General features: G+C 46.9%; 1 protein-coding gene across 1 annotated transcript; it reads left to right on the forward strand.

Annotated features, from left to right (window-relative positions):
- The first annotated feature begins 14,924 nt into the window (after positions 1 to 14,924).
- Positions 14,925 to 16,451, forward strand: LOC127299231 (tryptamine hydroxycinnamoyltransferase 1-like). Its single transcript, XM_051329168.2, has 2 exons — positions 14,925 to 15,296; positions 15,519 to 16,451. The coding sequence occupies exons 1-2, from the start codon at positions 14,925 to 14,927 to the stop codon at positions 16,449 to 16,451; spliced, it is 1,305 nt and encodes a 434-aa protein (XP_051185128.1).
- The last annotated feature ends 6,970 nt before the right edge of the window (positions 16,452 to 23,421 follow it).

The following is a 23,421-nucleotide window of genomic DNA, read 5'->3' on the forward strand; positions in this document are numbered from 1 at the left end:
TTTTCGTGGGAGCCAAGATTGCCACAACTGACGGTTCCATGAGGTGGACAGACATGTCCCGCGCCTATCCGCTCTTGGTAAAGTGGTGTACGCTGACATGCGAGTTGAGATTGATTGTGTGTAGGAGAGTAAACTTGAATGGTGTTAAGAGGGCAGTGATATCTTAGTTACTCCATAGTTCAATGCTAAGATTCAGGCTTGGTATCTTATAAAGGTGAAAATATTTTTTAGTGGCAGGCGACGTTTTCGTCGATTGCGAGACGCAAACGTTTGCTTCTGTATAAACGTTTCAGCGCACATTAGCTGAAACAACATACATATGCCTTTTCTACTATCTTAAAAAATTGAGCGGGTTATGTGTTTCACTTGTAGACCAAGGACTTTGTCATGCAATGTGGTGTTTTGTATTTTAGTCCCTCGATCCTCTCCCCGCACTATTCTCTCTTATATTGTCTCGTGCATCATCGACTCCACACCACCATCGGCTCCTCCATGAAAGTCGCAACCGCCTTCATCTTGGCCTCCATGAAAGGAGTGGCCTCCATCAATGGTCACCGATGACATCGGATGTCTGTGTCAAGTAGCAAGCGATGATGTCAACCGCACCCGCCACAAATCTGATTTAGGTTTCCACTAATGTGCGCTGACAACTACGCTGCCATACAACTTGAGATTCATCTATATCCATGCCAACATAAAAAAGAGCAAAGGGGGCATTTCAAATCCTAGCCATGAAATTATCATACAACACTTCAAAGACCACCCGTCATTTCGACAATCCAATCGCTAATCAAACCCCTTATTTTTTCGAATCTCATAGCCTCACAAGACGAACCTAGCGCCACCGCCGACTCAGCCACCCATCCCCGTCCCCGTCCCCAACATCGTTGCAGCCTGTCCCCAACTCCGCCGCCCGTCAGCAACGTCGCCGACCTGCCTCAAATGCTGCCGCATTTCCTGCACGATGCCATGTTAAAGGGGCCTCCTCCCCGCATCTAATGCCACCGCCCGTCCCCAATGCTGCCGCCCTGCCTCCAAGTCGCCTCGCTACCACGACGCCATCTTCCAAGATGATGCCATCCTCTACTATGTCGCCTTCCAGGACGTCGCCACATGTCCGTCACGAGGACGTTGCCGCCATGCAACTGTTGTCCGGCGACAGATCCACGACACCCGCCCGTCCCTGCACCGAGGTCGACGGCGTATTTCTCCTCCAAGGCGGCGGGATCCTTGACAAAGGGCCCCGAATCCCTACACACAGATTCGACACAGAAATTTGAAGGTATGATCATGACATGATGTTTTCTTACCAAATCGGTTCATGCTCCTCCATGGCGTGGTTTTATTAAAATCGTTTTTTAATGAAGCATTTGCGACCACGGAACCAATGATCATGACATGATGCCTACCAAATCGGTTTTACTACAACTTATTTTATGTGTAGGAACTGAGGCACGGAAGGAAGTAAGATATGACCTCATATGTGATTCCCAAAAAGAAAAAGAAACTGTTTCCGGAAGGAATTGGTACGATTATTGAAAAGGCTGGAGCACCTTTATTTTACTTTCCTTTTATTGTTTGACCAATAGTGTTGTGCGATGCTTTTTAATCTCATTGCTTCATATACATAAATGTGTACTTCTGTTCTGTTGTTCAAGTGGATTCATGATGTAAACTTCTGGATCCAGCAAACTATCGTTTTAAGGTGTATTATCAACACAATGTGCTCTTTTGGTCCGTGTCCTGTTTTTTGCTGCTCACGGATTGCTTACTTGGCTTTGCAGAAGAATGGTTTATTGAGGCAGCAGCGTAAGGCAAAACCACCACTTACTATTCCTATTCCTGTGTGAAAACTTAGATAAACATCGAGGATAGTTTTAACCAATAGATGGAGCGGGAAAACAAACAAAAACACGCGCACAAGTGACACGATGATTTACGTGGAAAACCTTCTCAACTTAAGGAGGGAAAAACCACGGGTGTGGACCAACCGGTCCAAGCAAGCTTCATTATAAGAAACATTGGTACAGAGTTTTCTTTAGAACATCTAAAGATTACAACACACTTCACCTCGTTGCCCAACGGCAACAACAACATCAACCACAAGAGGCAAGCTAGATACAACGAAGCAGAGATATCAGAGATTCTGTCCTCTTCGGTAATCAGCAAACTGCTCTTAAACCGCATATCAAATCAGCACCAAACTTGGTAGATAAGCAGACATATGAGTTTCCAACATACTGACCAAAAATCAGCTCAATCAGACACTGTTTGCCTGCCCAAACTGTTCATCTCCCAAAACTACTCTATGTTGAAACTGAAGCAGTCCGAACTGACTTCACCGCTTTCAAATCTGATTCTGCTCTGACCCAAATCTCAAACCAGCTATCCAGATTGAAGTACTTAGAGTAATGAACAAGCTCACCGAGTTTGGAGCCAGTCCAAGTACCTTTAAGTCCTCAAACACTCAGAAATCTGGAAAGATATCACCTCTCCTTCTTCTTCCTCTCTTCTCACTTGGTTGTGGTGTTCTAGTATGTTCTCTCACCCTCTCACAGCAGTAGCGGCTTGCTCTTTCTCTCTCAGTTACAGCCAACAAGGGTGGCTATGGTTTTCTGCTTATCTATCTCTCAAGGAGGCAGCACAACCGTTGGATGCGAACCTCGATCAACGGTTGATACATGCTGGGCTTTCTAGGCTGATGTTGGGCTGCCAACACACCTCCATGTGGAGGGACATGGCCCAACAAACTCCTCCTCCCGACATCATGGAGGGTCTCACTGCCTATTGGCAGTCATGCCGATGGCCGACGACATACCTCGAGCTTTCCTTTTGTCACCACCTTGGTCAACATATCAGCCCCATTGTCATCTGTGTGCGCCTTCTCAATCTGCAAGATTCGCCAACAACAACCAGCCGACGGACGTTGAATTCGCCAAGTGGTGGTCGGCGACGCGTTGTCATTGAGGTCAATAGCGGCAAGTCTAGTGGCTTCTCGTTCTCTTTTTGGGATGAGGACGCCGACAGCTGTGACAGCGGCACCGACGGCCTGGACTAGAGCGACTTCAACTGCAGCGACTAGACTAGTTTAGTGAAATTTCGTTCAAACCATAGTAAAAACCCCTAATGTTTAAATAAATATATATTATGTTATTTTGATTTTTTTGTAGACACTGGGATTTAACGAAGGCCCCGGGAGTCGAGCGGAAGGGGAGGGGCGGACGCCGCTGCGCTGCCGCCCGTTATGACGCCGGGCTCACCTTTGCGTGAAGAATTTCAGGGGCATCGCGAGGAAGTTGTGTGCGCGAGGAAGCTGTGTGCCCATTATAAGCCGAGCCAAACTTCACTTTTAGCTCGCTAACGAGCTTAGCGATCCAAGCCTTAACGATCACGAGTCTTAATGACCTGAGCCTTAACGAGTTGAGCAGCTTGTTAGTCCAGCCCTGGTGTGCACGTTCCTTGGCTTCCTTCTCTTCGCTCGTTTCTTCTCTTGGACGTTCTACGGACAGAGAGCAGCATGCATAACTGACTAACTGACACGGTGATACTGTATTGAGAGTAATTGGGATGCCGTATTGAGAGTAATCAGGATGTAATGAAAGAGAACTTTTACAGAAAGTATACAGGAGACGCGTCTCTTCGGGGAGACGCAGCGAACCCTGCTGTTGTTCAAAAATCTGCTTTACAACTGCTAATGTGAGACCATGTCACTTGCAGCAACCCCATGAATGGTTCATGTGTGCAAACAAGAGACCATGTCACTCTGACTCTAGTCACAAAGCTCACAGCACAATTTTGCCACTTTAACCTTTTTGCGTTAGCAGTTTCCAAAAGATGGTATGGGAAGATGTGTTCAAATCGAAGATGATTTCTTCCGGGACTTATTGCGGAAAAGGTCAAGAATCATTACCGTGAGCGGAAGTTGGTAGGCAACGGTTTTAGAGAGTTAGGGTGATTTACCATCTGGTCTGGTAGGCGATATGCTTTACAGATTGCATCTATGAAAACTGTCAAGAGATAATGGAAACACGGTTGGATAGATGAGTGCGAAGGGGCCTGATTCGGCTCAATTGGTCGCAGGCATGGGTGGAGAAGAGCTTCGGGGGTACAAAGCCCCCTAGTAGGAAATAAAACCAAGGTTTTAAATAGCACGCAATTTCGCTGGTTTTAGCGCGCAATAGCGGATTCGGACCCTCCACGCTATATTTGACAGAAAATGGTCGCTATAGTGCTAAACATGAAATATCACGCTAAATCGTGCTAAATCACGCTAAAACGCATAACACGTAGCGGCGCTAAAACGTTTGGCTGCAAAAAGCAAAGGTCCAAAGCTGCAGGCCAACGCATCATCCCAAAGGTCCAATTTCTCCACCGAATCTAAATACCTAAAGCACATATATGTACAGCAAAACCTAGCCTAAATCTCAGTTTAGCAGTTCCCCACGGAAGCGACGGCGGCGCCTGCTTCTTCCAGCGTGACGTCGGCGTCCGTTGCTTCCTCCCACAGGGTGCCGTCGGCTACTTCCTCCGGCTTGGATGTCGGAGACACCGCAGGCAAATCACCCACCAGGTTAGAGCTGACTAGAACCTCCTCATCCTGATTTGTAGATGCGTCGATGTATTAAACTATTGATCTGTAGATAACTGGATTGGTAGTGTACAAGCTATCTTCCTATTTGTAGATGAAGCCATGCATTCTTCTTCCGATTCTAAATGAGTGCTTTCATCTCTGTTGTTGTTGCCTCCTTGGCTCTTAAATCATAATGTTAGTATGTCTTAAAAATGTTTTTTTTTTGATTTGGTCATGGGCATCTACTTACTATGTTGGACAAGATTTTCGTTGCTGAAATCCTTAACATTTGCATGTCTTTTTGCAAAACGCTATTTTATATATATCGTGCTATAGCGCGCTATAACGTGCATAGCGTTTGGGGAAGGTCCTCGCTAAATGAAATAGCACACTATTTAAAACCTTGAATAAAACCCTTCGGAGTGTAGCTGGCACGTCTTCGGTATATCGTCGATGGTGTATGTCATCCGCCACGCCACTAGTAGTATATATATACTCACGGCATGCCACTTAGTACCATGCCATCGGTGCAAATATGACAACCAAAAATTATGGCGCCGAAGCACATCACAATAATTATCTGACACTTGTCCTCCAAACTCCAAAGGAGAAGCACATCATTTCTTCTCATGTAAGACGGTTCCGCGGAAGGAGCCGGTTTCACCAGGCACCTTCCAAACGAGTCTGTTTGAATTTAGTGGACATCAGTGTTGTATGTCTGCTCATGTACGTGGAATGACACACTATCTTCTGTAAGCTAAATTAACATGCAGCCTTATGTTGCATGGGATTGTCTACATGCACATAAAACACATATTACACAAATAATGGATATGCACTAAAAAGGGCACACTTGTGCGAAAAAGACTAGTTTGTTCTACCAGTGAATTCTCGAAATGACTAGGTGTCATACGCAGACTGAATTCGGAGCCCGGCACAAGAGGGCCGCGCTGCTCTTGATCATTGATGCAAACTCGGCACGGTGTCATATCCGGTGTATAAGAAAACATAAATTTCTAATCCGCTACACAATATAGGAACACTAGTGGTTACACCACAAAAGCCCCCCATGCCCGGCGGGTTTGTGGACAGCACAACCATAGTGACGTGCAAAAGGTTTTTTGTCTGGCGGATGGGCATTCTCGACGGCTAACAGGGGGAGGGGCGGATAGATATGCGCCTTGATAGTAGATTCTATGCCAGCACATATTTGTGTCATGGTAGGTGCCTGGCAAGGCTGACACATTTTAATGCCATGGTAGATGGACAAAGGCATATAAAAGTGTGACGTGCATTGTACGCGATATTTGCAGCGAGTCCCTGGTCAAGCACCTTGCGTTGACTGGTTAGTCACGTCTCACTGATTAGTATGACCCATCGCGTCGCCGAGCCCTTTGTTTCTCCATTATTATTTTGCATATAATGTGTCTCTCGCTACTACACTTATTGCTCCCAACCTCTCACCACAACTCTCACTACCACAACAACATGAACCGTAGAAGCGACAACGAACGACAATAGAAGCAGACGGTGCCGAGTGCAGCGATGCCAACGAGATGCAGGATCGTAGACGTGTTGAGTGGGGCGGCGCCGCGGCGGCAACATTCATCATCCTTATGTATCTGTCGGTATTTTACCTCCATATCTGAAATACTAATTTGGTGTTCTCTTTCTCGACCAAGGCATCGGGCCGAGGTGGATCGACTTAAAAGTAGATGAGTGGACCGGCATTTTCAAAATAAACTCTGATCTACTTTACAAGTGTAGCCTACGGCCACATTGCGCCATCGCACTTGAGGGCGTGAACACCCGCCGCAGGTTCCTTGGGTGTAACCACCAGCAGGTGAAGTACGACTTCATGTTATATGCGAATAAAGAGCACTCGCCGAAGTTTGAATGTGTGTTGGCAGAAATTTGAAAGGACTCCGTCGACAACTTGTAAAACGACTCCAACAATGAAGACATTGTGAAACAAGTAAAGAAGGAACCCAAAAAAGAGATTGCTCCTGGAGTAAGCGCGATTAAGTCAAGTCACTTGCAAAAACCTCACCTTCCTTGTGAGTAAGGGATTTTTAGTTGAGGCATCAATATGTCCATTATGTATTTCGTCCCCCCCTGATGTATGGTTATTTAGGCACTAATTTAAGCACTATGTATTCTGATGAGTATTTCAGTCATCGATGTTCATTTTCTTAATCATGAATCTGGTTATCTTAGTAATTCTAGTTTAGTTCACACGATTATTTCTCGTTCACACGCTGACCGGTGTGGCCCACATAAAAAACCGCCGGATTAGCCAACTATGGACCCGCCCCATAGCAATCGCGACCCATAAAGTTGTGTTGCGGGTCTGAAGGGCCCATAAAAACCCTTAGACCATCTCCAACAGGCGCTGGAAAAATCGGCGCGCTATACGTAAGTTTCAGCGCGCTGTAAACACAAAGCGCGCAGCGGTGAAAGGTGCTTAGGTGCCCCGCCGGAAGCGGCATTTTGCCGTGCGTGCTCGGGCGGAAAAAGTGCTCCTCCGCCAGGCGCGCCATTTTGCAGCGCGCGGCGCGGCGCGAACGGCTACTGCGACCGTTCTTGATTCAAAATAAATCAAACAATTCAAATAAAATATGAAATTTTAATGGAAATACGAAATATATTAAAAGTTCGACGATACGAAATACATTTTATTTGAAACTACTCTATCCTACTCCGAATCCCACGTGAAGTCGGAGGAGTGGCTGCTCGGAGTCGTCTCGGACACCGGCGTCGAAGTCCACTCGAAGGAGGAGGAGGAGGAGAGAACGATGGTGGACGGCCCGGCGCCGTTTTTCCTCTCCTCCTCCTTCCTTGCCTCCTTCTCAGCCCTCGCCGCCTTCCTCGCCGCGGACTCCGCCCGGCGCTTCTCGCGGCTCGCCTTCTTCACCGCTGCCGCCGCCTTCTCCTCCTCTTTCTGATTGTAAAACGCCTCCATCGCGGCGACGTCTTCGGGAAATTGGCGCGCCCACTCGAGGCGGAGGCGTTCGTCGCGCTCGGCGATGAGGAGCCGCTGCTCGAGCTCCCGTCGGCGGCGCTGCTGCTCGCGCGTGATGGTTGGCGATGGCGGTGCGAGCGCCTCCGCCTGCTCCCGCGTCCAGACGTCGCGGAAGTTCATCGCCCGACGGGAGCGGCCGAGGCGCCAGGCGACGGCGTTGTACGCCCGCGCCGCCTCGTGCGCCGTGTCGAATGTCCCGAGGCGGATCCGCTCGTCGCCGAAGCGGATCTCCGCGTCGAAGCGGCCGCTTGGCCGCGCCCGAACGCCGAAGTAGCCGGAGGCGGAGCGGCGGCGCGGAGGCATGGTGCCGGAGATGGAGGCGGAGCGTCGGCGCGGGAGGCAGAGCGGTTGGGGAGAGAGCGAGCAAGGCGGAGCGACACGCGGAAACTTCAGACGGTTGGCGCGTTCGCACGTGTCGCGTTTATAGCGCGCGTGGCAGCGCACACGACAACTTTCCCGCGCGGGCGCGGCAAACGCGCGGGCGCGGCAAACTTTTTACCGCGCGCACCTTTTTCCCGCATCCACAGGAACTTCGCGCGGGCGTCCGCGCGCGCCTAGCTGGCGGGCTTTTTTGCCCCGCGCCTTTTGCAGTGTCCGTTGGAGATGCTCTTACCCCCGCTCCCAATCCCAGTTTCTATACAAGGATAATCCTTACCCCACAATCAAGAAGTGAGTATATTCTCAAAAAAGAAAAAAAGAATCAAGAAGTGAGTCTAGCTTTTTATGCGAATCAGAACTGAGCTTAGCTCATGGTTAGGAAAGATGGTTCATCTAAATCCTTTTTATCTTTTTCTACACCTCAGGTGTCCGCTAATTTACATAAAGTTGGCGTCTCCTTAGGTAGTTCTTTACACGCTATTTCTGTTTCGATTAAGGCTCTCAAACATATGGAGTTCGATAGACTAAAATGCACTCCTGTGATTGAAAGTAAGTCGAATACCACTCTCAATATGGATGAGGATGATGAAGCGTACGCCATTTCGGATGGCCGGCTTCTCACCCACCTTGTTGGAGAGGTGTTAGAGGTAGGATCGGATGATGCGATGCTTGGTTCATGCTTCGAACTGAAAGCAACCGAACGCAAATCCAGATCCTCCAATAGTAAAAAAAGTGCGTGGCCTAATAAAAAGGCTAGGGTGTCAAAATCTACTATAGTTTCCAAATGAATGGCATGTTTAGAAATAGCAGAGGACTACAAGACTTGGCTAAACATTTACACATTGCTGAATCCATTAGGGACTATGATTTAGATTTTGTTGCCATCTCCGAGACCGGCAAACGAAATTACTCAATAAATTTTCTAAATCGCCTTTCAGGCGGGGAAGATTTTGATTGGGTATCTCGTCCGCCACGGGGACGTTCTGGTGGCCTATTAATTGGAGTCCGAACTTCGACCATGGAAATTCTTGATAACTCGGGAGGTGATTTTCATATAAAACTCCACATCCGAAATAAATCAGATAATTTCATTTGGAGTTTGGTTTCGGTTTATGGGGCTGCGCAAGATACTTTTAAGCCTGCTTACCTTCGTGAGTTGGTTAATCTAGCAAAAGATAATCCATATCCTATCATTATAGGTGGTGATTTTAATTTGCTAAGATATCCCCATGAGAAGAGCAAAGGCAGATTCGACAACCATTGGCCTTTTTTGTTCAATGCTGTTATAGACAGTTTGGACTTAAGAGAGGTTGCAATGGTTGGAAGACAATTTACTTGGGCTAATAGTCTTCCAGAGCCTACTTACGAGAAATTAGATCGCGTACTCATGGACTCGGAGTGGGAACAAAAATTCCCTCTAGTCACTGTACGAGTTCTACCTCGTATTGAGTCTTTGTCGGATCATGCTCCTATATTACTAACCACTGGAACACCATCTCCTCAGCGTCGAAGACCGTTCAAATTCGAACTTGGTTGGATGCTTAGAGATGGTTTTGCAGACATGGTTAAGAATATATGGGAGCAACCAGTTGCTGGATCTACCCCCATCCAAAGATGGAATAACAAACTCCGGTCTCTACGGAGACACCTTGGTGGGTGGGCGAGATACATGGCTGGGATGCTTAAGCAAGAGAAACTCTTTCTGTCATCGAATATAGATGATCTAGAGGCAATCGCGGAAGTAAGGCCGCTGACTACGCAAGAAATTGACCTTAAAAGTCAATATAATGCGAAGCTAGCGGGCCTGCTGCGAGAAGAGGAACTCAAATGGTACCAGAGATCCAAAGCCCAATTCATTCTTCAAGGAGACTCGAATACGAGATACTTCCATAGTGTAGCCATTGGCCGGCACCGGAAGAAACTCATTCATTCTCTAACGCAAGAAGAGGGTTTAATTGAGGGCCATGAGCAGCTTAAAGCATATATTACGACCTACTACAAAGGTTTATTCGGTGCACCGGAGGAATCAGAGGTGACCTTGGATGAGTCAAGAACCGATGATATCCTCTAAGTTTCTCCAGAAGAGAACGCCATTCTTACTAATCCTTACACAGAAGAGGAGGTGAGAAAAGCGGTCTTTCAAATGGAGCATAATAAAGCACCAGGACCTGATGGTTCTCCAGCGGAGTTCTATCAGAACTTCTGGGACATCATCAAGGTTGATTTGATGGGTTTATTTGCTCACCTTCATTCTGGGCAGCTGGAACTATTCCGAATCAACTTCGGGGAAATTATACTACTCCCTAAAGTCAATGATGCGGAACGGATTCAACAATATAGACCTATATGTCTTCTAAATGTATGCTTCAAGATTTTCACCAAAGTGGCTACAATTAGGCTAAATTCAGTGGCTGATCATGTGGTGCGCCCCACTCAGACTGCGTTCATGCAAGGACGATATATCCTAGATGGAGTCGTCACGCTGCATGAAACAATCCATGAGTTGCATCGCAAAAAGTTGAATGGGGTTATCCTTAAGATCGACTTCGAAAAAGCCTATGATAAAGTTAAATGGTCGTTCCTTCAGCAAACTCTCCGGATGAAAGGTTTTTCTGAGGAGTGGCGCGCTTTAATTAATAACTTTGTTTTTGGAGGAAGTGTCGCCATCAAAGTCAATGATGACATTGGTAGATACTTTCAAACAAAAAAAGGTTTAAGGCAAGGTGATCCCCTATCTCCAATGTTATTCAACATTGTGGCGGACATGTTGGCGATTTTAATTGAGCATGCAAAAGCTGATGGTCAAATTGAAGGAGTGGTACCTCACTTAGTTGATGGGGGTTTATCAATTCTTCAATACGCCGACGATACAATTATTTTTATGGATCATGACCTTGTAAAAGCTACAAACCTCAAGTTAATCTTGACAGCGTTTGAGCAATTATCAGGGCTAAAAATAAACTTCCATAAGAGTGAATTGTTTTGTTTTGGCGAGGCCCAAGACGAGGCCAGCCTATATGCCGAATTATTCGGATGTGGGCTAGGTAGTTTTCCACTTAGCTATCTGGGCATTCCGGTCCACCATCGGAGGCTCACACTTGCTGAATGGAAACTCGTTGAGGAAAGACTACAGAAACGGCTTAGTAGTTGGAAAGGCAAACTCCTATCTCTTGGGGGAAGATTGGTACTCATTAATTCAGTACTTACGAATATGGTACTCTATATGATTTCTTTCTTCCAGTTTTCTAAAGGAGTCTTGCATAGATTGGATTACTTCCGATCAAGATTCTTTTGGCAAGGAGATTGTGAGAAGAAAAAATACCGGTTGACAAAATGGAATGTTGTTTGCCGTCCAAAAGATCAAGGTGGACTTGGTGTTCATGATCTTGAAGTTAAGAACAGAGCTTTGCTAGGTAAATGGCTAGCTCGGTTACTAACTGAGGATGGTGTATGGCAGGACCTGTTGCGAAGGAAGTATTGTGGCTCAAATGCAATCTCTCAGGTTATATGGAAACCGGGGACTCGCATTTTTGGGCCGGCATTATGGCAACAAAGAAATACTTCTTCCCTTTTGGTTCATTTTCCATTAGAGATGGGTCGGAGATAAGGTTCTGGGAGGACAAATGGTTGGGACCAACCACACTCCAAGAACAATAACCTGCCTTGTACAATATAGTGCGTCATAAACATGATACCTTACAAAAGGTGATGGAAACATCACCTCCGAATATGACGTTCAGGCGTGATCTCATTGGACCTCGTTTGGTTGCTTGGAATGAGCTAATACAAAGATTAGCTTCAGTCCACTTATTACAAGGTTCAGACGAGTTCCGGTGGAGCCTAACCAAGAACGGAATATTCACAGTTGGGTCAATGTATAAGGCTTTAATTGAACCTATTCAGCCGGTTGTAAATAACAAATCAATTTGGAAGATGAAGATTCCCTTGAAAACCAAGGTTTTTGCTTGGTACCTTCGGCGGGGTGTGATTCTTACCAAGGATAACCTTGTAAAGCGGAATTGGCATGGTTGTACAAAGTGTGTTTTCTGTCACGAAGAGGAGACAATAAAACACCTTTTTTTCAATTGCCAGTTTGCGAGATCTATATGGTCCATCATTCAGATAGGCTCTACCCTATACCCACCAAAAAGCATTGCAAATATTTTTGGCAATTGGCTTAATGGAGTGGATTCTAGGTTTAAAGTTCTTATCAGAGTGGGAGCGATAGCCATTATATGGTCGCTTTGGCTATGTAGAAATGACAAGGTTTTTGATAACAAAAATCCGTCTCTTATGCAGGTCATCTACAGGTCTACAGCTTTGCTCCGTTTATGGTCGTCGCTTCAGCGCCTGGAGGACCGCGACCTCTTTACGGAGGTGTCTACACGGTTGGAGGAAACGGCCAAGGATTTTACTACCCAACATGGGTGGCTGCATAATCGAAGAATCCTACCTCCAAACGTCTAGGATTTTGTTTTTCATTTCAGACCAAACCTTCTTTTGTGTAATTTTCTTTTATCACTGTGTGCGAACTTGAATGGCTGTGTGCATCTCAGTTATGCAGAGGCCGGGTGTATTGCTTAAACTTGAGTAATAAAGCGCCCTTTATCGAAAAAGGAAAGTGCACGTATAATCCACTCACCCAGCTTCAAGTCCTCATTAACGCAAATATCTCTACTGTATTTCTTAATTTTTTTAATAAACACCATCATACGAGCCAGAAGTATAATAAATTGTACTTGATTAGTGTTAATGGTCTTACATATTGGTAAAATGTATTCCTAATAGTGGCTTTACATATAAAACCGGTGAGAGTAAGTACAAATTTTAAATCAACTAAAATATTTTCTAATCAAACTCCACATTTACTAATTCAAATAGGCACAAATTCTAATTGAAATAACATATTTTCTAATGTACCCATTTTCTAACACATTTACACTAATATATAATTTTTATCTAACTAAATCAACAACAAATTTGGGGAGGTGGCCCGTGACCGAGGCAATGCGGCACGGCGGCGACAATGAAGCGGACGGCGCAAAAGCGGCGAGGTGGATGACGCGTATGTGGGGCTACGACAAGGCGGATGGCGCATATGCTGGCTACGGTGCAAAGTCCAGGCGGCGCGCCAACGTGGTTCGGTTTGGAGCATGTGAGTGTGGGTTTGTGTGTGATTTGAGAGTGAGGAGGGACAACCGCTCGCGTCGGTTGGGCTGGGCCACGTGGAACTTGTGGCGTGGACCACTGCGCTATTTTGTTGGTTCGAAAAATACCAGTGGTGTAGAGAAGTAGGCCACACCGCATGTTCTCGGCAAGCGAGGCCACTTGTGCCCACAAAATCGATAGCGCACCACTTATTTCACATGCCATATGTTGGCGCGCCGCCGCTATTTATACCAGCGGCGTGGAATTTTGCTAGTACGCCACTAGTAATGCGTGGGATATTTTGGCGCACCACCCGTATTTTACTTAAGCTATTTTCTACTAGTGGCCTTCGATGCTAATTGCAGTTCATTTCTCTCATTTCTGCTAGGATTAGGAACCCCACGTGTGTCCATCGCTCGTGCTGGACTCGCCAATCCGCCCTTCTCACCGGTTGTCAGCTTGCAACACAAACATAACGCATGAAGTAAAAGTACTAAATATATCGTAAAAAATGCAAAAATAATAATTCTAAAACAAGAGTCACGCGCAAGATTTTATCTTGCAAGAACAACCAGGGTTTTGGCTATGGGTAAATGGGTTTCCCAAGCACCCCCGGTAAATTTTCATGCCAAGCAAAAAAGACGATTGTTTTTGAAATTTTGAATTTTAATTCTGAGAAGGCAATCTTTTTTTCCACCATCACCGCTCTCCAAGTCTTCTGCAAAAATACAATTAAAAGAAAGGGATTTGCTAGGTTTAAAACCAAGTCAATTCTTAGTTAGTTTCTACACCATCTGATTGCACGCACATATGAGTTGTAAGTTTGATTGTAACTAAGTTTTTTTAGTTACAAATGTGGTTGCAAAATATAGTAAGGCCTAGGATAATGCCAATTAACACTGAATTTTTCCTATGACGCGTAATAACTTTTCTATGAAGAGGGCGCACGTTCTGACACGGTAAAACTAAAATAAAACCCATGCGTTGTCTTTCACCTTCTAACCTTATTTAATTACATGCACCTCTACCTACTAGTATATTTCTGGTCTTTAAATATGCTCGTACATATTTGGTCAACTAGTTTTGATAATTTAGAAGTTTGACTCGTCACAATCAAACCCGGCCTTCTGCTGGTGTAGATCTCGTCTCCTGGCCATTAACTTGTACCAGCAGGTGGTTTGGGTGGTACTATGTAACATGATAGAAACCAAAATGGAATAATAAAATAATTTTTTTTTGGATCTATTTGTGCAGTCAACTGACATTTACTTATGTCTAAGTCTATGGTTCCTAGCCTCGTAATCTAATCTGAATTTCTTCTCCCCATATCAGAATAAATCCTAACACATAGACGTTTGATGCCTTAGGGCGTCGACTTAGTCCTTGAAAAAGTTATAAGTCCACTTAGATCCAATCGCAGTTAAAAAAACTCACTCGGAAGTCGAAACACACCGAACTTTACACTAGAGGACAAATCTGAAAATGGAAAAGTGTAAAAACAACACGAAGGAAAATATCAAAGTGGACCATGGCCTACAAGATTAGGTTAGAACTAGAGAAAATAAGGAAATTTTCAAGGTCAGCCAATTTCAGTGTTGAATTGCGCTTTACTATTTTTGCAGAATATACAGCGCAGAACCTCTATATAAACGCATGAACACCCGGATCTATACACCAGCTAACTCACACAACCGCGCGCACACACACATACACAATTGATCATTCATCTTCATCTAGCTAGCTAAGCTCTTTTAAGATCTAGCTAGCCAGCCAGCGTCCGACCTCCAAGTAGTCTGTAGTCCAACAATGGCAGTGATAGTGGAGATCACACAGAGGACGGTGCTGAGGCCTTCATCAGGGTCAGCGTGGGGCGACGGGAAGAAGGTCCCTCTCACCGTGTTCGACTGCGCCTCCACGGACGGTTACATCCCGACGGTCTTCGCATGGAACGCGCCTGCGCCGGCCAACAGTGCGCTCATGGACGGTCTCCTCGACGCCGTTGCGAGGTTCCCGCACCTGGCGGGGAGGTTCGCCGTCGATGACCATGGCAGGAAGTGCATCCACCTCAATGACGCCGGGGTTCTCGTGCTCGAGGCCACTGCCGCAACGGACCTCGCCGAAGCGCTGCCGCAAGACGTTCCCGCGCATATCAGCGAGCTATATCCAGACGCGGAAAATGTACGTACTTACTCACTACAGTCCATGCATGCAAAGTATGCCTCCTTCCTAGCAGTCCCTATGTCCAAAATGTTGCAGATTTTTCTAAATTTAAAAATATCTATATAGTAAAATGCGCCTAGATATATGCGTATCAAAATCTACGACATTTTTTTCTGAATGGAGAAAATATTTTTACATGTATGAACAATGTTATTGACATGCATGGTTGAATGCTTGCAGGGACGTGCGGGCGAGCCCCTCTTCCAGGTGCAACTCACCCGGTACACGTGCGGCGGGCTGATCATCGGCATGGTCAGCCACCACCAGGTCGCCGACGGCCAGTCCATGAGCGGCTTCTCCACAGCCTGGGCCACCGCCGTCCGCACAGACTCCACGGTCCTCCCGTCGCCGTTCAATGACCGGGCAACCACCGTCAACCCACGTAGCCCGCCAGCACCAGTCTTCGACCACCGGAACATCGAGTTCAAGGGCGAGCACAGCTCCAGCCACTCCTATAGAGTCCTCCCCATGGACAGGATCAAGAACCTCGCCGTGCACTTCCCGGAGGAGTTCGTCGCCGACCTCAAGTCACGCGTCGGCGCGCGTTGCAGCACGTTTCAGTGCCTCCTCGCGCACGTGTGGAAGAAGGTCACGGCGGCGCGGGACCTGGACCCGGAGGATTTCACGCAGGTGAGGGTCGCCGTCAACTGCCGCGGCCGCGCGGAGCCTCCGGTGCCCATGGATTTCTTCGGAAACATGGTGCTCTGGGCATTCCCGAGGATGCAGGTCCGGGACCTCCTGTCCTCCGGCTACCCCGCGGTGGTCGGCGCCATCCGCGAGGCTGTTGCACGCGTCGACGATGAGTACGTCCAGTCGTTCGTCGACTTCGGCCGCGGTACCCAAGATGGCGGCCAGGAGCTAGCTGCGACGGCAGCTACACCGGGTACATCGTTTTGCCCTGACCTAGAGGTGGATAGCTGGCTCGGGTTCCGCTTCCACGACATGGACTTTGGCCACGGCCCGCCGTGCGCGTTCCTGCCGCCAGACCTGCCCATCGATGGAATAATGGTCTTCGTGCCGTCGTGCGCGGCAAAGGGCGGGGTCGATTTGTTCATTGCCCTCGATGACGAACACGTAGAGGCCTTCGAGCACATTTGTTACTCCATCGATTAGGTGACCCAACCGTATGTGTAGATGTGTAAAAGTGTAAGTATGTAAGCACGTGTAATAATATTTAATAACAATAAACTTAGCGGCACTGGTAGAAAAAAGGCCTTCCGTCCAGCCCCATTAGTCGCGGAAATGCAAAAACCGCGACCAATGGGGCCTTTAGTCGCGGCTCGGTTGCCCAACCGCGACCAAAGGCCTGGGCCCAGCGCGCTCGGTGGCCAGCTGGTGGACGGGAGGGGCTTTAGTCGCGGTTGGCCAGGCCAACCGCGACTAAATGTCCTCAGGCCTGGCCCAAAGGCCTTTAGTCGCGGTTGGCCTGGCCAACCGCGACTAAAGCCCCTCCCCTATATATACCAGCCAGCCCACAGCACTTAGCCATTTGGTGCCCACTTCTCTTCACAAACTTCACAAGGGGGTGTAGGTTTGCTTTTGGCTCTTCTTATGCACACAAGGTGTTTGATGAAATGTCCCAAGAGCATGAAACAAACATGATATGAAGTGTCGGAGCCACACTTGATCGAGCTTCCTCATTTATTTTTTCCTCCTCGATCGCGGTTAGCAACAACACTTGAACCTTTTCATATGTATGTGTCATTGATAAAATATGCATATGTGTGTAGTTCATTGTTTAATTTCTATTTAATTAGTTTAACAAATGCATATGCGATGGTTAATTATATATTTTGTATTATAATAATGCAGATGAATCGGCAATGGATGTACGCTAGCCGACTCTCCGGCGAATTCACTACGGGTTTGCAAGATTTCCTCGTAGTGGCTAATGCGAACAAGCAGGGGGGTTTTGTTATCTGTCCATGTGTTAACTGTAAGAATCAGAAGGGTTACTCTTCCTCAAGGGAAGTTCACGTGCACCTGATTCGGCATGGTTTCATGCCAAGCTATAATTGTTGGACCAAGCATGGAGAAAGAGGGGTTATAATGGAAGAAGATGAAGAAGGAGATGACATCGATGAGAGCTATCTTGATCATTTCGGTGATACTTTCATGGATGATGCTGAAGGTGAAGGGGAAGGTGAAGGGGAAGGTGAAGAAGAGGCACGTGATGATCCCGTTGATGATCTTGGTCGGACCATTGCTGATGCACGGAGTCGCTGCGAAACTGAAAAAGAGAGGGAGAATTTGGATCGCATGTTAGAGGATCACAGGAAGGCGCTGTACCCCGGATGCGATGATGGTCTGAAAAAGCTGGGCTGCACACTGGATTTGCTGAAATGGAAGGCACAGGCAGGTGTAGCTGACTCGGCATTTGAAGACTTGCTGAAAATGTTGAAGAATATGTTTCCAAAGAATAACGAGTTGCCCTCCAGTACGTATGAAGCAAAAAAGGTTGTCTGCCCTCTAGGTTTAGAGGTTCTGAAGATACATGCATGCATCAACGACTGCATCCTCTACCGCGGTGAATACGAGAATTTGAATGAATGCCCGGTATGCACTGCATTGCGTTATAAGATCAGAGGCGATGACCCTGGTGACGATGTCGAGGGCCAGAAACCCAGGAAGAAGGTTCCCGCCAAGGTGATGTGGTATGCTCCTATAATACCACGGTTGAAACGTCTGTTCAGGAACAAAGAGCATGCCAAGTTGTTGAGATGGCACAAAGAGGACCGTAAGTCGGACGGGGAGTTGAGACACCCCGCAGATGGAACGCAATGGAGAAAGATCGACAGAGAGTTTAAAGATTTTGCAGCTGACGCAAGGAACATAAGATTTGGTCTAAGTACAGATGGCATGAATCCTTTCGGCGAGCAGAGCTCCAGCCATAGCACCTGGCCCGTGACTCTATGCATCTACAACCTTCCTCCTTGGTTGTGCATGAAGCGGAAGTTCATTATGATGCCAGTGCTCATCCAAGGTCCGAAGCAACCCGGCAACGACATCGATGTGTACCTAAGGCCATTAGTTGATGAACTTTTACAGTTGTGGGGCAGACCTGGTGTCCGTGTGTGGGATGAGCACAAAGAAGAGGAATTTGACCTACGAGCGTTGCTTTTCGTAACCATCAACGATTGGCCTGCTCTTAGTAACCTTTCGGGACAGTCAAATAAGGGATACAATGCATGCACGCACTGCTTACATGAGACTGAAAGTGTACATTTGCCAAATTGTAAGAAGAACGTGTACATGGGGCATCGTCGATTTCTTCCCAAAAATCATAACGTAAGAAAGCGCGGCAAGCATTACAACGGCAAGGCAGATCACCGGCCGAAGCCTGCGAACGACTGCAGTGCTGAGGTATTTGATATGGTAAAGGATTTGAAAGTCATCTTTGGAAAGGGTCTGGCGGACAATCAGTTCCGAAGGAGGCGACGGGCACGTAGCCATGTGGAAGAAGAAATCTATATTACGGGAGCTAGAATATTGGAAAGTCCTAGAAGTCCGCTCTGCAATCGACGTGATGCACGTTACGAAGAATATTTGCGTGAACATCCTAAGCTTCTTGGGCGTGTATGGGAAGTCAAATGATACAAAGGAAGCACGGCAGGACCAGCAAAGTTTGAAAGACCCTGATGACCTGTATCCGGAACGGTTTCAAGGTCGTGCCAGCTACGCTCTGACCAAAGAAGAGAAGGTCATCTTTTTTGAATGCCTGAGCAGTATTAAGGTCCCGTCTGGATTCTCGTCCAATATAAAGGGAATAATAAACATGGCGGAGAAAAAGTTCCAAAACCTGAAGTCTCACGACTGCCACGTGATTATGACGCAATTGCTTCCGATTGCTTTGAGGGGGCTCCTGCCGGAAAATGTTCGAGTAGCCATTGTGAAGCTATGTGCATTCCTCAATGCAATCTCTCAGAAGGTAATCAATCCAGAAGTTCTACCACGGTTCTGAACGATGTGGTCCAATGTCTTGTCAGTTTCGAGTTGGTGTTCCCGCCATCCTTCTTCGATATTATGACGCACCTCCTGGTTCACCTAGTCGAAGAGATTTCCATTCTCGGTCCTGTATTTCTACACAATATGTTCCCCTTCGAGAGGTTCATGGGAGTATTAAAGAAATATGTTCGTAACCGTGCTAGGCCAGAAGGAAGCATCGCCAAGGGCTATGGAAATGAGGAGGTAATTGAGTTTTGTGTTGACTTTGTTCCTGACCTTAAGCCGATTGGTCTTCCTCGATCGCGGCACGAGGGGAGACTAAGTGGAAAAGGCACGATCGGAAGGAAATCAACGATATGTATGGACGGCCATTCTCTGACTGAAGCACACCACACAGTTCTGACCAATTCCAGCTTGGTGGCTCCGTACTTTGAGAAACACAAGAATATTTTACGCTCAGACAACCCGGGGAAGCCTGAATCCTGGATTAGGAAGGCCCACATGGAGACTTTCGGCGGTTGGTTGAGAAAACATTTCATGAGTGACAATGAGGTTGTAGATCAGCTGTACATGTTGGCCAAGACACCATCTTCGACTATAACGACTTTCCAAGGGTACGAGATAAATGGGAATACATTTTACACGATCGCCCAAGATAAAAAGAGCACCAACCAAAACAGTGGTGTCCGCTTTGATGCAGCAACCGAGAATGGGCAAAAGGTCACATATTATGGTTACATAGAGGAGATATGGGAACTTGACTATGGACCCTCCTTCAAGGTCCCTTTGTTCCGGTGCAAATGGTTCAAGCTAACAGGAGGTGGGGTAAAGGTGGACCAGCAATACGGAATGACAATGGTGGATTTCAACAATCTTGGTTACCTTGACGAACCATTCGTCCTAGCGAAAGATGTCGCTCAGGTTTTCTATGTCAAGGACATGAGTAGCAAACCGAGGAAACGGAAAGATAAGAAAACGATCAGTACATCATGCGATGATCCAAAGCGCCACATTGTTCTTTCAGGGAAAAGAAACATCATGGGAGTGGAGGACAAGACAGACATGTCAGAAGATTATAATATGTTTGGTGAAATTCCGCCCTTCAAAGTGAACACCGATCCAAGCATTAAGTTAAATGATGAGGATGCTCCATGGATACGGCCCAATCGTAAGCAAGCAGGGACACAAGGGAAGAAATGATGTGTAATAATTTATTGTACCAAACTTTGTTGAATGGATCATGTGAATTATATTGCCCGTGATGTGTTTGGTGTCCATTTTCGAATGATTCGATTGATTCGAGAGATAGCACTGATGATACATGAAATTTGGAGTGATTTAGTCATACTCCTGCCTAGGCGTATAATATGCATACTCGTAGTCTTCATAGTCGCCGCCGTTGTACTGGTAGTCGTCGCCTTCTAAGTTACCGCCGTCGTCGTCGCTGCTGTCGTCGCTGTCGTCGGGCGGCGCTCGTGGCTCGAACTGAGGGTAGCGCAGGCGGGGGATATCGCCGGCCGTGATGTAGTCCATGACGCTCTGCAGAGTCCGGCCGTACCACCATAGCCGACGGCCGGCCTCGTGGAAGTTCCCAGGAGGCAGACCGTCCTCCTCATACCTGGCGAGCGCCCTCTCACGCCGATTGATGAAGAAGGCGTCCCAAGTATGCTGGTTATCGGGATGCCAGCGGGGATTCATCCGCTGCTCCGGCGTGAGGTCGAGGTAGTAGTGGTTCGTGATGGCTGCCCGGCGCGCAGTACCCTGAGGGAGGGGAGGGACCGGCACGCCGCCGGCGCTTAGGCTCCAGCCGGCGGGGACGCGGTAGCCCGGTGGGCAAGGGTAGTTCGAGGCGCAAAGCTCCTCCACCTGCTGGTAGGTTAGAGTGGGTGCGGTGGAAGCCATGAGAGAGTGATGAGAGATTGGAGAGATGTGATAATGCTGGCCAAGCCGGGCAACATATATGTAGTGAGAAATGGCGGGAAGAAAGAGGCGGGAAGAAAGAGCTGGCGGGAAGAAATTGGCGGGAAGAAAGAGGGGGGAAGAAAGAGGCGGGAAGAAATTGGCGGGAAGAAAGAGGCGGGAAGAAAGAGGCGGGAAGAAAGAGGCGGGAAGAAAGAGCTGGCGGGAAGAAATTGGCGGGAAGAAAGAGGGGGGAAGAAAGAGGCGGGAAGAAATTGGCGGGAAGAAAGAGGCGGGAAGACAGGGAAGAAATGGCGGGAAGAAGAGAAATGGCGGGAAGAAATGTCGTCGGTGCACACGCCCTACGACATCTTCAGAAGTTGCTCCTCGGAAATTTTTCTGCAAGCCCGTGAAAGAGGGGTGCGGGAAGACAGAGGCGGCCGGGAAGAACTGGCGGGAAGACATTTTGAATTGAATTGGTTTTATTTTTATGATTTTTTGATATATTATTTGTATTTTTAACATTTTGAATTGAATTAGTTTTATTTTTCTGATTTTTCTAATATATTATATGTATTTTTAACATTTTGAATTGAATTAGTTTTATTTTTCTGATTTTTCTAATATATTATATGTATTTTTAACATTTTGAATTGAATTAGTTTTATTATTCTGAATTTTTTGATATATTATTTGTATTTTTAACATTTTGAATTGAATTGGTTTTATTTTTATGATTTTTTGATATATTATTTGTATTTTTAACATTTTGAATTGAATTAGTTTTATTTTTCTGATTTTTTTGATATATTATTTGTATTTCTAATATTTTGAATTGAATTAGTTTTATTTTTCTGATTTTTTTGATATATTATTTGTATTTCCAACATTTTGAAAATGAAAAGAAATTTTGAAAAGGACCTTTAGTCGCGGTTGGCCTGGCCAACCGCGACTAAAGGTTAATTCCGCGGGAACGCTGGAATTCGGGCGAAAACGCCTTTGGTCGCGGTTGGTGTGGCCAACCGCGACTAAAGGGTACCCTTTAGTCGCGGTTGGCCACACCAACCGCGACCAAAGGTCGCTCCCTATATATAGCGCGTCCGAACCGCCGCCGCCCATCTCTTCTTCTCCGCGCGGTTTCGTCGAACTCTCCGAAGGGCTGCCGCGCGCCAACATCGCGCGCCAACACCGACGCCTCCGACGACCGCGCGCCTCGACGACCGCCGACGTACGACGCCGCCGCCCGCCCTTCGACGCCGACGCGCACGTGTGCGTCTCCTCGCGCGCCGCCGGCCGCGTCGTCCGCATATGCATATGCATGCGCGCGCCGCCGCCCGCCCGCACGCGCCGCCGCCCGGCCCGCAGCGCCGCCCGCGCACGCGCCGCCGCACTCGATCGCCGCACGCGCCGCCGGCCGGCCACACACGCGCGCGCACGACAGAGAGGGAGAGAAAGAGAGATCGAGAGGGCCGGCGCCGCCGGATTTTTTTTCTTTTTTTTTAATGTTTTGTTTGTTATTTTTAATTTTAACTAATGCTTAACAAAAACTTTGTAATTAACTTCAGAAAAACTTAAAACTTAAAACTTTGTAATTAACAAACTTAAAACTTAATAAAATTAACTTAACTAAAAAAATTACTTAACAAAAAATTAACTTAACTTAAATTTTGACTTAATAAAATTAAAACTTAACAATTTTGTCTACAAATTTTTGACTTAATAAATATATATGACTTAAATTTTACAAGAACTCAAAATAACTTAACATATTATTTGTATTTTATCACTTTTAAAAGAACTCAAAATTTGACTTAAAAATTTTGTCTTAAATTTTTTGACTTATCTAAAATTTGACTTAACCACCGCGCGTATATGGAGGGGGCCGGCAGCGCTCGTCGCCCTTCCGTATACGCGCGGTGTTTTTTTGGGATCGAGAGGGGGCGGCGAGGGTTATGTGTCGTCGGCACCGCCACCGCCCTTTCGCCACCGCTTCGCCACCGCCACCGGTCTCTCGGTCACGCGGTCACTACGAGGTCGATCGTCCGCATATACACATCTAATACACGCGTCCCCCCTCTCGCCTCCCTCGTCGCCCTCTCTCTTTATATGTAGAAGAGATGTGATAATAATGCTGGCATATACACAATTACTTAGTTTTTACTACATGTTTTCAGGACTGACATATGGCGGACGATAGAGCTGACCCGATTATGGAGAACTATGATCCAGAAATTGAAGA

Source organism: Lolium perenne, chromosome 5 (assembly GCF_019359855.2).
Source record: "Lolium perenne isolate Kyuss_39 chromosome 5, Kyuss_2.0, whole genome shotgun sequence".
NCBI classification, from domain to species: Eukaryota; Viridiplantae; Streptophyta; class Magnoliopsida; order Poales; family Poaceae; genus Lolium; species Lolium perenne.